At 34.2% G+C, this 15706-nt stretch overlaps 2 protein-coding genes across 2 annotated transcripts; one reads left to right on the top strand and one right to left on the bottom strand.

The window, feature by feature from the left end:
• Nucleotides 1–1509: 1509 nt before the first annotated feature.
• LOC110698592 (putative fucosyltransferase-like protein) lies at nucleotides 1510–10744 on the bottom strand. Its single transcript, XM_021876052.1, has 7 exons — nucleotides 10036–10744; nucleotides 8045–8205; nucleotides 7564–7805; nucleotides 6632–6736; nucleotides 5129–5285; nucleotides 4784–5011; nucleotides 1510–2471 (listed from the first exon to the last, which is right to left on the bottom strand). The coding sequence occupies exons 1-7, from the start codon at nucleotides 10408–10410 to the stop codon at nucleotides 2222–2224; spliced, it is 1518 nt and encodes a 505-aa protein (XP_021731744.1). The 5' UTR covers nucleotides 10411–10744; the 3' UTR covers nucleotides 1510–2221.
• Nucleotides 10745–12153: 1409 nt separating this feature from the next.
• On the top strand, nucleotides 12154–15583 carry LOC110698590 (putative leucine-rich repeat receptor-like serine/threonine-protein kinase At2g14440). The gene is made up of 8 exons (XM_021876050.1): nucleotides 12154–12235; nucleotides 12456–13026; nucleotides 13284–13747; nucleotides 13885–14023; nucleotides 14501–14572; nucleotides 15109–15177; nucleotides 15309–15380; nucleotides 15508–15583. Exons 1-8 carry the CDS (start codon nucleotides 12154–12156, stop codon nucleotides 15581–15583), a joined length of 1545 nt encoding a protein of 514 aa, XP_021731742.1.
• Nucleotides 15584–15706: the final 123 nt, after the last annotated feature.

The following is a 15706-nucleotide window of genomic DNA, read 5'->3' as shown; positions in this document are numbered from 1 at the left end:
ATCAGTTTAAAGAAAATAATGCTCATTTATGCTATTACATTTATATTATTATTCCTTCACCTTGGCCTGTCTAAGCCAGAACACCTTCCTACACGACTTGATCACTTCTATTATTATTCGATTATTGATACTCCCTTCTTATTTTTTTTGTTTTTATTTTTCCATTTGCATTTTGTGCGATCTTCAATTCAATGTACATCTTTATCGGTGTGTCCACTACTATTTCCAATTTCGAACCTGCCACATGATAATTACATCATCCGTTGCATAAAAATGTAACATTTTGCCCAAAATATTTTTACTTTTTTAGTCAAAGTGTTGTACGTACTAGTAATTTTTTTGAAACGGGGGGGAAGTATTTTCTTATACATAAGTTAATTGTTGGAATTGTCTAAATGAATAGTTTATTATATACAACTGTTATAATTTTTAATTATTGATAATTAAAGATATTATTGGTCAAAGTTTGTATTGACATACATGTACAAGAGAAGCGTTTCGCTTAAAAAAATATGATGGGAGTACTCAGGGGCGGACCCACCTTTAGTCATAGTGGGTCCGGTGACACAGTATTTTTTTTAAAAAATAAAATATCAAAGAGACCCCTTATTATAGATAGGGGGTCTCTTTGATACTCCTAGTAACAACAAACAATATCAAAGAGATCGCTTATTAAGATAGGAGATCTCTTTGATGCTGCTATTGCTACAAAAGACTTGGTGTGTTTTTTTTATATATTAAAGACCTGTTATTTATATAAGAGGTCTCTTTGATGCTGCTATTGCATTTCACAATTTTTTTTGCGTTACTTTCTGTTTCATTAAAGAGACCAGTTATATTTAATAACTGGTCTTTTAAGTTATCTCACTTTTTTTTGTATACTTTTTTAATAATTTTTTTTCCCTTTTTATATCTTATATTTGTACAACCAATTTTAATATTTCCCCATAAAGCTTATCAATTAACTAAAAAATCATAAAGTTAATTCAATATAATAATTTTATTGTACCATTGGTTTATAACATGTTATTTGTAGTATTTTCGACTTGTAAAATTGAATTCTTAAGTACTGTATTTGGTTGTGATATGAATTTTTGTGTCCTATTTTTGGATTGAAATCAATTTGGTATATGTATGTATATATACATATGTATATATTTTATACATATAAGTTTTGGATTGAAATTAATTATGAACAAGACATGGAAAAAAAAAATTGTACTTTCACAAATGATCAATAATTGATGGTGACACACTATCTCGGAAATCCTGGATCCGCCACTGGGAGTACTATCATATTTTACAAACCATTTCGCAATAAATTAAAATTTTGACTATGCTTTCTACAGAGTAATATGTAAAAATAAAATAAAATTTGTGCCTCTCCCATGGTACTATAGTGGGGGACAAAGAGTTATAACATACAGTAACATTTGATTTTTACATATCAGTAAGAAAATCTGGTCAAATTTCATGTATTTATAGCGCAAAAATTAACTATTGCAAGTATTCAGAAACAAAAAAGTGCAAAAGTCAAACTCAAAATAAACCAATGAAAACGTAAAAATGGGTTTTGTTTATTCTCCTTGAACTAGGTAAGAAAAACCTTCCAAGAGCGGCTGAACTAAGAAACTGAAGAAAATTTAGATCAATTCCTACAACGGCTACAAGCTACTGCTCTAATATGAACTTCATGCACCTTAGATCTATTAGCCGTACATAAAATTAAAAATCAGTACCCAGATGGTAATTTTTCAACATCTGGAAACTTGATTGAAATTGCTTCAAAAGCAGAACTAGCCAAAACCGACATCAACACAGACGAGTCAGTGAAAAACTCAGCTGTGAGCCTGCAATCCAAAGCACAAAAAAAGCACTTTTCAGCGCGCACAAAACTCTGCTGAACTGTCGGCTTGATTGTTTAGTGCATGGTAAATGAACTATCAAGGGCTCCTTCAAAACTTGTATCTTGTAATAACCTTCAAGTTCCAAATGCGAACAGTATCCACCAGGCCACTGGCAACCAATACAACAGGCAGTGAGGTTTTTTCATTTCTACTTATTAGTCAATTAGCTACACGACTAGACGTGGATCCCCCCACTGTCATGAATAAACAGAGTCAATGACTACGACTCTACGAGTATCAACTATAACTATAGTATAAAAGCAGCATCGCCTGATGCTCACCCTCAAGGTTGAAAACTGGAAATACATATCTACTCAAACAAATATGACCTCAAACTTAGAGCATGGATTGTTTTCCATATGACTTCTAAAATCACTCTCCTTAAATTTAAAGGTATACAAAGCCTGTCTCTGTGTCATGCCAAGAGGATATATTCTATAAACTTTGAGCTCGTCTCCTCTAATACTTTCAGGTCTTTCAAGTTTCCAAATAGGCACATGTCTCAAGTAACTAAACTTCTTCAGTACTGCAGACTCCAAGGCCTCCATCGTCAAATTGTTAGACCTGCACGGCAACTTTTCAAATTAATCCATGCAAATCAAATACAAGTATGCAACTATACTAAGTATAGCAAATGAAATAACATTATAAAAACACAGAGGAATTACACAACTCATGTCCAGCTATATGCTATACATAAGAACATAAATTATATAAAACAGAGGTTTTCTTGTGCTCTAATAAAACAGTTTTCTTTGATTTTCTCAAAGATAGGTCTCAAATTCTCAATAATGGTGAATGGAAAACTATGTTTTACATACACTATTTCATGTAATGCAGGACTGAAGTTTGCATGTGTATCTCCAGTCTTTACACACAACAAAAATGCAGATCCTAAGATTCAAGCAAGCAAACAAACTGGACCTAGAAGGATCATGCTTATTCTAGATAAAAATAATAATCTCGTAAGGCTTAGAATTTAACAGTAACAATATCGTTACCATATTCTATTGTCAGTAAAGGCAGGATTTCAATCATCAATTAATAAAAACTACTCCAGTCCTGCCCACATAATTTTTCAACAGCAAAACGCAGCCATCAACTAAAGAATCAACACTACTGTCACATTAACATCAACGGAGCCACTCTATGACAGGAATATAACGAGGATGGAGCAAAAGAAGCAGTGGGGAAGGGGGAAGAGGGTCAAGGGAGCTCATATAGAGCCCATCATCATCTGTAAGCACCTGCTTAGGTTCTACTAAGTAATAACCATCAAACTGCAATGATTACTTGATTAGTCATTATTCAAATTAAGATGACCTGAAATAAGGTGATAAAATTTAAAGTGAAAACTGGTCAAGAATGAAAGTTTGCCTGAGAATCCATCTCTGATGGTTGGATATTTGCAGGATCGTGCCACTCAAAGAAGCAATGCTGCAAGACGTGGAACCTAATGGAAATTCCTTACATTTTAAGCAACACTTATCATTTTATCAATCTTGATATTTTAAAGTCATGCATGATTCAACAGCCTAATCTAAAGCTTATTTTATCTTCAACTAGTTCACTACTTGTCATCTGTTGTATACAGGTGAGAGCGACATCCCTTTTTGAGTTTGATGGAATTCCACATTAGTAGTAGGATCTAGCCATCCATGTTTTAAAAAAGAAGTTCAAATCTTGATTCTTTTAAAGGAAAAAGAAGGGGGGGGGGGGTGATAACTAAGTCTTCAAAGAGTTCAAGTGGTATGAATATTTGATAAGACCTGTTTTGTTTTGTAGTCAATTCTGTTCATGCGTATAATTATAGGACATTTACATGACATTTCTTTAACATTTCATTACCATGGGGGTTTTTGATACTGGATATAATAGGTTATTGAACAGATCTACATATGGATGTCCAAGGAAGATAAGTGTTTTTTATCATTGTAAATAACGTTTTGTTAAACAGTGTTTTACAGGCCTTCCACAAAAACATTGAGGATTAAGAGTTACTTTTCAACCTACAAATTAATATAGTTCTACTTTTTTTTTTTCTTTCTTTTTTTTTTTTTGGTAAACTTAGGTTTGCAGGAACGTTCAACAGTAGATAGAGGGAAATGGAGGGTGAGGACCAAGTTGACAAGCACGGGCGATAAAATACTAGTTCATGTAGACAACCCTTGCTGTCCTATATTCTTCTGTAGATTTTCCCAATAACTATTATCACTCCAGTAATTTTATATTACAGAATACAGTTATATAATATGCAATAATCCATACAATATTATAGACTAAGAGCATGCATCAATATCCTATATATATTTCCATTTGATACGATAACTACAGGTTTTATTGCAAAATTGTTGAATGATCATAAGAGTTTTTGATATTGTTTCTCTCCACAAATCATTAACTTAACAAATTGGTGCATAGGGAAGACCACTAAATCGACCTATTTCTATGAAGGTATGACCAGTAAATAATTATTAAATTGATTCCTTGCTCAAGATTGACAAGATGCAAGCCCCTAATCCTCAGGAATAAACAATAAAAATGAGAACATAATCACTCTAAATCAACCGCCAAAAATAAAAATTGCCTGATCCCAAATGTTTAACCACAAACACCTCAAGCCATTGATTCTTCCAGTTAATAGCATTGCAGTCCAATACCCTAGGAATACTAGTTTTTTGTAATATGGTTTTGCTTTACTCACACTATACATGATAATGATCAGATTTTAGAGATCTATGTTGAATGTAAGACAAAACCCATATTAACTTACGCAAGGCAGGAATAAGAAGGTAAAATTACAACAGAGAGATTCTTACTATGCAATAATGAGGCTAAAATTTTAATTAAAAAACAAAAGCAAAATGAATCCTTACCTAAGGAAAATAGACTCCATCTCAAATCTGCCTCTTTCCCTTACGTATATATGATAAATAGTTTCTGAGCCTCTAGAACACTTGCAAGGACGTTTCTTCAATCCTGTTCTTCTCTCTTCATCCTCACGGATTCTAGTTGCCAGGTGAATGCAAAGGCGGCATGATGAGTGAACTGCAGCCATATCAACTAGGGCCTTGAAAGAGTCATTTGGGCCGTCATATTTCCACCTACCAACAGAAAGCCAATGTCTTACAAAATTCTCAAAATACTAAACAGATTTCTGCAACATTACAGCTATGAGCCGGTGACTGTGAGACCACTATATGAGAAACAAATAAGTGTACCTCAATGACTGGTTGTATGCAACAGAGTTTTCAGCAAGATACTTCATAGTCTTGGCAACTGAATCAATATCTTCCAGCTCCTTTATATGCAGCACTGATCCAGGGCAAGGAGCAAAGTCTTGAATATTTGGAGCGCCAACAACAACAGGAATTGTCCCTACATCAACAAGAGCAATCTCTAATTATATTATAACAGAAACGTGTGGTTAACAGATAGTAATTTCACTACATAGTTTAATTTCCACTTCTGCTTCAAAAAAAAAAAAAAAAAGCTTTAATTTTCACTTCATCATTTTTGAGGCTTTATATTTTAAAAGAAAAAAAAGGTCAAAACATATTCCTCAATAGCAGCCACCAAAACCCTGACCCATCGATCAGTTTCTCACTACTTCACTGGTAGTCCAATATCATCTAGAACCCACATGACAAAGCATCAACTTGTCTTAGAGAGGCTATTGACCAGCTAATACATGAAAGCCAACAGATTTGGGGAGACAACTATGTAAAAACACTATAATTTCACTATTAGCTAAAATAGCTACCAACAAGTGACTATGACCCATCTCCAAGTGTCACATAATCTATCTTTCACTAAATCCGCACTTGAACCATGTGCGGATTTGCCACTTTAAATAAGCTTTCAGAATTTACAAATCAACAATATACTAACACTGACGCAAGGCATCATGTTAATCATTCCCAGTTCAGTCAAGAGTCATTGTCGAGAACTTTTAGCATAGAATCACAGTGGAGTACTCAGAGTTTCACCACTCTTATCAATTTTCTTCTTTTTTTTTTATTTTTTTATTTTTTATTTATTTATAAAGTTGTTAAGACTTAAGAGGCAGGTAAGCTTCTAGAAAATTTGAATATTCAGATCAACTTAATAGAGAAAATTAAATTTAAGGGAAAGCACTAAAGCTGTATTGATGATCAGAGTAATCAAATATCTCTCACTCTCGCTCCCTCCCCCCCCCCCCCCCCGCCTCATCTCTCTCTCTCTCTCTCTAGTACATCAGCCTCTCTAGTACATCAGCCTTCCATGCTGCCTGCATTAGATTTCCTTCACCCAACCACACAGTTAGACTATGAATCTTTTGCAAGTATACAAAATCAAGGGAAAGATAGCTCCACTTTCAATACACCATAAAGAATATCATCAAAAGTCTTCCAAAGGATACTTGTTTTCTAGAAGAAACAAAGACATAAAAGGATGAATGAGGTTTTTGTTGAGAGCCTATAAGTGAAGTTTAGGAGGAAACAAACTTCATTTCCCTGGCTCGGAATGAAAGGATGGTGACAGATAGTTGCAATTAATATTGGAATCTTCTCAGGTAGAAAATAGATACTATCTACATTATCCTTCACACTGAGCGCACTTAACAGTTCAAAACTTGAATTGACTTCCTTCAATTGGACATCTCAGATACACAGAAGCAGTGGCCATGAAACAAGTATCTATATGCATACAAAGCACCAGATGTTGAAGATCAGTGTTCATACCAGCAACAAGGGACTGGAAGAATTTCTCTGTGACATAGTCCTCCTCATTCGAATTTTCAAAAGCCAAGCTAAATTTATACCGCTTCAATGTTTCAACTTTGTCAACTGAAATATTAATAAAAAGATTTTGTTAAGTCACTAATCAGATGGTAATACAAATTAAGCAAGATGATGAAGAATTTGAAATTTATGGGATCTCTATTAAATGACTAAAAGGCAAGTACATAAGAGATTCGTAGTTATCTAGCATGAAACATTTTCTAGTACTCTGTATCTGACAATCAATTTGGGAAGCCAATGACATCAAAATATGCACAATAACCACCATCCACGAATACACCAAAATTGGCATCCAACTGTCACAAGGAGCAACATTTAATTTTTTTCAAAAGCAACATTTAAAAAGGTATGAATTAGACAGAGGTGACAATACACCTGGAATCTAGCACCAGGTGCAAAGCAATGTATGCATTTCTTATATCAAAGTATAAAGAATATTTTACATGCCAGGTAACCAAAATCAAAATCTGGCTTTCAACTGAAATTTTTGAATAAGAAGATGCTGCCAATTGGAGCCCTCTATCATACGTTATTACTTGAGAAATAAAATAAAAGAATAAGATAGAAGCTCTATGCCTAAATCACCAAATTTTTTATAGAAATGAATAATATTACTGATCATCAAAAAAATTGAAAACCACAAATCAAGTTTTTCTTTTTCCAATAAAGATTTAAGAAGATGGTAATTTAAAAGAGTGTCAATAGAAATGCCTATTGCATGAGAAGCGCCTTAAGGTGCCTAGATTTTTAATTGATAAAAGTGAAGGGTTGCAGCATCATAAGTAAATAAATAAAAAATAAAATAAAAAATAAAAATAAAAATAAAAAGATAGAAGACATAAAACAAGATAAATTTGCTTGATTTGACAAACCTCTTCCATCTCGGTTACGGTGACAACCACCATAAGAATCTATCTTCATCCCACTCTTCTCAAGACCTTCAAGTGCTTGCAAACGAAAGTTGTGAGCACCACAATTAGAGATGAAAGCTGCAGCCAAAGCACTCTCGGTTTTTGGTTGCACAGGTGCCATGATGTCATACTCTGCCCAAGAGAAATATCCTACTGGAACATCAGATGACAGACTAGTGGTCATAATGACGTCATAACCCTTCCTGACACAGAGCAACCCAAACATAATAAAGGGATCAAGAAGCATCCAACTCAATACAGCATTGGTAGAAATATGTTGCTGAATAAGGATATGATATGCATTATCGTATATGACTAGATTGCCTACAATGCTAGTATTATAGGCATGCATGAAGGATCATACTCCACAGAGGTGGCAAAGGAAAGAGATGCTAAATCTACATGTACTTCATCATATATGAAAACACATGTTCTTACCTACCCTCGTGCATTGGCAATATTGTTTTCTGCATAATACTGAGCTGATTCCATTGAACGGAGCACACTAGCCGTTCCATGCCCTTGAGGCCAACCAAATGCAGCATCTGGTTTCCTACCAGAATCCTGTCCAAACTTGCATCCCACCGAGCAAGTATTCCACTCCTAAATGAGGAACAAAAAGACAATGTGGGCCAAAAGCATCTCATCATAGTTTCAAAATATGTAGGCAAATCACATCTTGAAGTTAAAATTAATCTCTGGTTGACTGATTGATGATATGACATTATCATTTACCAAGGCATAGCAAACAAAACCAAATCTTAGTAAGTAATGAGGAAACAGCACAGTCCCTAGACAAACTATCAGCTCATAAAACAGCATAACATTAAAAAGGTTACAAGGAAAATCAGCCTGGTATTCACTTTTAGAATAGGAAGCATAAGACATTTAGTTTTCACAACCATAACAGCGGGGTGGGGGTGGGGGTGGGGGGAGGGGGGCACTTAACCATCTCCATGTTTCTGACAGTCACAGGACAAACCGGATCCAACTCATCCAAGCAGTTCAGTTGAAATAAGAGAATTTAAAACACCACTTAATTTTGTAAATTGGAATCTGGTTCTGTGGTAGTGATTCTGTTTCTATTTTGTGGAGCAGAGTTTCACCCAGCTTATAAAAATTCACATATCATGTACTCGTACTTATTATCATCAAGTCATTGATCAATAAATCTCCAACTCCAAATAAAACCATATCAGATCAAAGGAGCTCAAATCAATATCTGAAATTCCATTGTCTCGAACTGCAAATCTTTTCAGTTTTGCCTTTCAGCAAAAATCAAATTTGATATTTTAGTCATATAACTTTGGACTATTGAAGTCAAGGTATCATTTTTTTTTTTTTTTTGGAAATAAAAAAGGCAGCTAACAATTTCCCTTTGGATCTTCTTAAGTGACAAATACAACAAACAGGCATGCCTTTCCCTTGTGCACCAAACAGATCCTTGATAGGCGAGTAGGTGAGTCATTCTTACAGTCAGCAACCTTAATTTGGCAGATTTTTTTCTTCTGAAGTATAAAATTTCCCAACATATTGAGACAATAGTATGCCCATCAGATCCACTCACTTAACCAATTTCTCATAAGTAGTAGACTAGAAAGAAGGGTAGGAATGTATGATAAGGAGGGAGGGTAGATATTGATGGACCCAAGTCACTCAAAGATATTTTGTATCAATACATCCCATCGTATGAACATTCTTAAGTTTAGAAAAACGCCAATCTCCTCTTGCATTTCTATGTGTACTAAGGCACTCACCTTAGGTCATTAAGAGCAGTCTTTACCAGTATTCTGATACATTCACAACTTGTACCAGATTTCCATTTTACTTGAGCTATAAGCTTTGAAAATAAGGGTAGCAAAAGGATCAAATTGAGGCCACAAACAAGTTTCCATGGTCTTAAGTTATATGCAATTTTGGAGGTTCATTACAGAAATCCAAGCAAAAGTTTCTATATTGAATGGAAACCTAGAGAACTGGAAACTCATTGAGCTAGCCCCATAAGTTGATGGACATTAATGACAAACAAAACTCGCAGAGGAAAAGGAGAAGCCTAAACCAGATATATTCATATATATATCTGGACTCAAACACAGCATATGGGCAAACTAACACACCTAACCATCAACCTCCCAAAACCCTATTCATCATTGGAGATATGAATTTTCCTGTTTCTTTGGCCACATCTGACTACAAGTCGAACAATTGCTTCCAATTGTACATTTCTCCTTCAACATAAATCCACCAATTAAACATAACAGCTAAATTCCAAAATAACAAGCAAATTAAAACTTCAAAAACCCTAATTTACTAAACTTGCAACTCAAATTTGATCAATAACTTCAAACAAAACAGACAAATTACTAATTCAATCGAAATTATAAAAATTAAACAACAAAATATTGCTAAATTGATCAAGTAAATCGAACAAACCTGATCACCACCAGCAACCAAAACAGGATCTTTATCAAAATCCCTAGAATAAATCACTGTATCCTCTTTAAGCAACCAGCTCTCACAAAAACCACCATCTTCCTCCGCTTCCGACGCCGCACCACCGCCATCGCCGTCATCGGCGGCGAGGAACGAAACAGCCGGCGACGATTGGTGCAACAACGAGTCCGCCCACGAGTTAACCATAGCAGCATTTTTAGCCATATCAAGGCGACCTAAAAAAGTAATTTCTGCAATTACAACTAAAGCAATGAAAAACGGCATTAAATTCGTCCATTTTTTTCTGGAGTTCGCCGGAGTTTCGCCGTCGAAGGTTGTTTTCGGCGGCCTTCCGCCGGAAAATCCAGGATTCATCGGAAATTTGCGGACCTAGAAGAAGGATTTAGTAGAGAAGAAGCATGGAAGATGAAGAAGGTGAGGAAAAGCAAAGTTGTTGAGTTGATTTGTTTGATTTGGTGAGCCAATGCCTAAAATACAATTCTACAAGTTTGAAGTTTCCTAATGGGATTGGTCTTTTTAGATCATAGGAATAGAAATTGGATGAATGGTAGTTGGTGTTATGATTTCAACAAGAGTGGGGGACTACATGCAACATCATTGAATTTTGAACTTTCCACAAAGTGTCAATTTCGAAATATGAAGGATTTTCTAAGTTTTTGTATTTGGTATTTGGTTGTATTAATCGAAAAACATTTGAATTGCAATCGATTGAACCAGTTCCTAAAACTAGGAAATCGGTGTAGAACTAGAACAAACTTGTTCAATTATTGAGTAACCGATCAAAATGTTAGTTATACTTTGTATAATTGTGTATGTTATTTTCGAGGGCTACCTAATTTCAAATGCAAGTCCGCTAGGAATCAAATTAATAGATTCATGTTTTCAAAATTAGATCAACTAGAAATTAAAGCCAATTATTAGTCTAATAAATTTTTGGATCCGGAATAGAGACCAACGGTAATGATCAATGATACAAATCTAATGAAAGTTCTTTATCGGTTCTTAGTTCACAATATGTACTATTTAAATCTAGTTTTTATTTACTCTGCATTACAATTGACTTTTGCCTTTAAAACTTATTTTTTACATTTGTAATAACGAACTAGTGTATGACCCAGGCGTTGTCCCGGGATATTACTTTGAGTATTTTTTTAAAAAAAAGTATTTAAATTTTTTAATAATAATAATTTGGAATATAATGTCGAATATCGAAGAGAATATAAAGAGTAATAAGAGTCTTTTTTTTTTTGTTTGGATGTTATTTTTATTCTACATTTAAATACATTTATGTGGATAAATAGAGCATGCATAAATTATTGCTAGTTAAGATGGCAAGAAGTGTGATATTCATTCCATGAGCTTAGGGGTTCAAACCTCTTTCTATGCGTTTTTAAGTTAAAATTGCCCTGAATTATTAAATGATGATGTGGCCCTTAACCTTTTTAGGAACGCGCAAAGTGTCGTGCCCATGTAGGCGACAAATAGGTATTATTGTGACACATATGGTGCTAAATAATTGAATTTTGGATAGAATTTTAAAGATAAAAATGTTGTAAGAGTTTTTATTACCGATACACTACTAATATTTCATATATACAAAATTAATCATAATTTTGAATAAAAAACTAATAACTCGGTTCTATTTCCATTTATAATATATTTAAAATAATAGAGAATCCGGTAAAAATACTTTCAGTTTAGTAAAAATAATTTAAGTATGATATCGCATGTCCAAATATCCCACATTATCAAAAGTGATTATATGACCGTATTTAACATTCAATCCAAAAAGTTTATCGCCATCACCCGAGACACAAAACTAGTATATTATAAAGTATAGATTTTTAGTATTAGAATTGATTCACTATTTTTATTTGTTGATAACCTTTTATATATATTCAAATGTTTAATAAGATAATACAATCTTCCTAAAAATAATTGAAAACCTATAATCAATGATTTCATACAATCATACGTGTCACTCCTTTCACCAAAAACATAGCATTTCCACCATTGACTCCCATATTTTAGGCCTATATTTCTCCCACTTTCTCCTCCTCCTCCTTTGAAGAAATTGTTTGTTACAGAAAAGTAGTTATGTCAATCTCCATCTTCATCCTATGGGTAGCAAGCATCCCATTAACATTAATCCATGCAGATGATCTTCCTGCTCCTAGAGGTAAATATTGACATCAAATTATGAGTTTGTTTATTTCATATTAGTAAGATAGACAATGTTTTTGTTAATACGCGTGTATCCTGCATGCAAGTGGAAGGGTGTGTGAGATAACGCACCCCTCCAATTGATTGATCTTAACATAGGTACATTTTGATGCATAACATAATTCGTGACTTTCATATGACATAATTTTGAATTAAGTTAAAAAAATTTATTTCAGGTTTCTTGGTAAGTTGTGGATCTTCGGAGAGTATAAACATTAGTGGTTTAAAATACATACCGGACCTAAGTTTTACCTCCGTTGGAAATGCAACAACTGTGAAAAACAAAACAGACCAACTATTTCCTATATTGTCAAATCTAAGGTTCTTCCCAGATAAATCTGCTCGCAAATTTTGTTACACCTTCCAAGTGATTCAAGGAGCCAAGTACCTTGTTAGGACCACTTACTACTATGGTAATTTCGATGGAAAACAAGATCCACCCGTGTTCGATCAAATCATCGACGGAACTAGGTGGAGCATCGTCAATACCACTGATGATTATGGCAAGGGTCTTGCTTCTTATTACGAGCTTGTAGTTGCTGCCCATGCCAAGGTCCTTTCGGTTTGCCTTGCTCGTAACGGGTACACTAAAGGTGCTTCTAGCCCCTTCATATCTGCCATAGAAGTCATGTTCCTCGATGATATTCTTTATAAGTCTGTTGATTTCCACAACTATGCACTTAGCACTGTTGCTCGTCATACCTTTGGTAAGGATCACAAAGATAATGGTGAAGCAAATTTTATCAGGTACATAATCAATCTTTTAAAAAAAAAACGTTCTCATACAAGTTCTTTATATTTGCGAGTTTAATTAAGTTTCTAGCTAAAGGTTTGTTTGGTATCACTGATAGTTTTAATTTTTGGTATACACTTTGTACATTCTGCAATCCCGAACTAAAAAAACAGAAAACTAACAGTGGTACCGAATAGATTTAGATAGTACATCTATAAAAACAAGTGATTTATTTTTATAATATGTAGTTGATTGATTATTTGGAGACTAGTTATCCAGATGACGAGTATAACCGAATGTGGCAACAATTCAAAGATACAAATCCAACAGTGAAATGTCAATCTAACATAACACCATCGGATTTTTGGAACATGCCACCAAGTCAGGCATTAAGCTCAGCAATAACAACAAGCCGAGGCAAAACCCTCGAAATCAAGTGGCCGCCAACGCCATTGTCCGATAGCAACTACCACATATCTCTTTACTTCCAAGATAACCGAACTCCTAGCCCATACAGTTGGAGAGTGTTTAACATATTGATTAACGGCGACGCGTTTTATAACAAGATCAATGTAACAACTAGTGGGGTGAATGTGTATACACCTGAATGGCCTCTATCCGGTCAAACTCAAATCACGTTGATCCCGGAGGACGGCGCCCCTGTTGGACCTGTCTTGAACGCTGCCGAGATGTTTCAGCTCCTTCCCCTTGGTGGGAGGACTAGTGACAAGGATGGTAATACTATGCTTGCTAAGTTGCTTTTCTTTTACTAGTCTCACTTTAACAAGATTGTGTAAAAAGTCGTGATAAGATAAGATGAAGAGAACAAAACCTAAATCTAAAGGCTTTCACATAGTCGTAAAATTTGGCAGTGACTGCAATGACTGATTTGGATCGAAGCTTGAATAATCCGCCCGGTGATTGGAACGGAGATCCTTGCTTACCTCGAAAAAATTCATGGAGTGGAGTTACATGTTCCCAATCAAACGGCATTGCTCGAGTTGAAGCTATGTCAGTTCAATTCTTATAAGAAGAATTACAGTAATTTTCATCCCGGTACCTTCACATTTAGTGCATTTATAGCTGAAGTTCATCTAGTTCAATATACGAGTATATATAGTTATAAACTTTTGTTTAAAGACAAGCTAAGTTAATTTGATTTACATCAATCAATCACATATTTTTGGAGAGCCATGCTACTTTTGTCATAATAATATTTACATTGAAATTGAACTTATGATTATTGAAACTTAAAATACATTAAATGTGAATGTATCGGGATAAAAATTAGATGTACTCAATACAATATATAGTTTGTACTCACTGATGTTGAAAAAACTACATTATATCATATTCGTATTTTAATTTTGATCATGGAAGTTCTATCTTGTAACATATTCTCTTCATAAGTTGTGTAATATGTATACAACTTATGTGAAGAGTTTATTACAAGAAAGAATTTTCCTTTCCTTTTTGTTGGTGTTATAGGAATTTGACAGGTTTGGGGCTCTCTGGATCTTTATCGACAAGCATAAAAGATCTAACTGCAATTGCCCATCTGTAAGTCGTTAAACAAACTTGCCTAGTCCATTCATCTACGTGCACGTACTCCGAATCGAGGCATGGTAGACACTAGATATTGTGTGTGCATTTTTTTTTTAGAGCAAAAAATATATGTGCATCTTAGAGAGACAACCCTACTATTTTGTGATTCTATTTTTCAAAAAATCTGAGGCATAGCCTTTTTAAATAACACACATAAGATCTCTTTTTAATTCGCTCACGTTTCATGGGCCAAAACGCATGTTTTTAGAAAAAATGCACTCTCCCTTCCTAGTGGGTAAAGAATAGTCATGTTAGCTGTTACATAACACCACCGTCACCGTGTCATTATGGTAGCTGGTATGACTCACTTTTGTACTACGTAGTACGTATATATGTACCATGCGCTCTTAGGGAGTACACTTTTATTTGACGAGGAATTCACTTTTTTTGTTACCTCCCTTAGATATGCCTAACCTATATTACCTCTTTCAATTCTCATAATATGAAAAGTCGTTGGTTATGACAATTACTATATAATTTTTTAATTATAGTTGGCTTGGGCATAACAAACTCTCTGGTACGTTGCCGAATATGAGCTCCATGAAGATGCTAGAAACCTTGTAAGCTCGCTTAATCAAATGCGTGCATATTGAAATTACAAATCAATTAACCATTTTTGTTATTTTTGGATATATTCTATCAATAGTTTTGCATTAATGTGTAAGATTAAACATGCATAAAATTGATACAGGCATTTGGAAAATAATCAATTTGAAGGATCAATTCCTGAATCATTAGCCAAACTTCCACGAATCCGTGAGATGTATGTCATGATTAATCTTATTACAAAAATCACCTCTGAATTTTCTAAATAAATTTTGCAATTTCGGTAATATAATTTTGTATTTAAGCCACCTCTAATATAATTTGCTTATTAAATTTAATGGCAGATATCTTCAAAACAACAAATTTAAGGGTCGTATCCCTAGCAGTCTAAAGAATCGACAAGGTCTTACGATTCGGTAAGTACAAATTTCTATACTTTCTCTTTTCCACAAATATTGCAACAAGGATGAAATTACGCATCCCAAAGCACATTATATGCTGAATATCTATAATTATATAAGAGTAAAAATTATAAAAAGTTGA

This window comes from Chenopodium quinoa, unplaced genomic scaffold (genome assembly GCF_001683475.1).
Source record: "Chenopodium quinoa cultivar QQ74 unplaced genomic scaffold, ASM168347v1, whole genome shotgun sequence".
Lineage (NCBI taxonomy): Eukaryota > Viridiplantae > Streptophyta > Magnoliopsida > Caryophyllales > Amaranthaceae > Chenopodium > Chenopodium quinoa.
The sequence above is the reverse complement of the archived record's forward strand: the minus strand, read 5'-3'. Positions and strand labels throughout refer to the sequence as shown.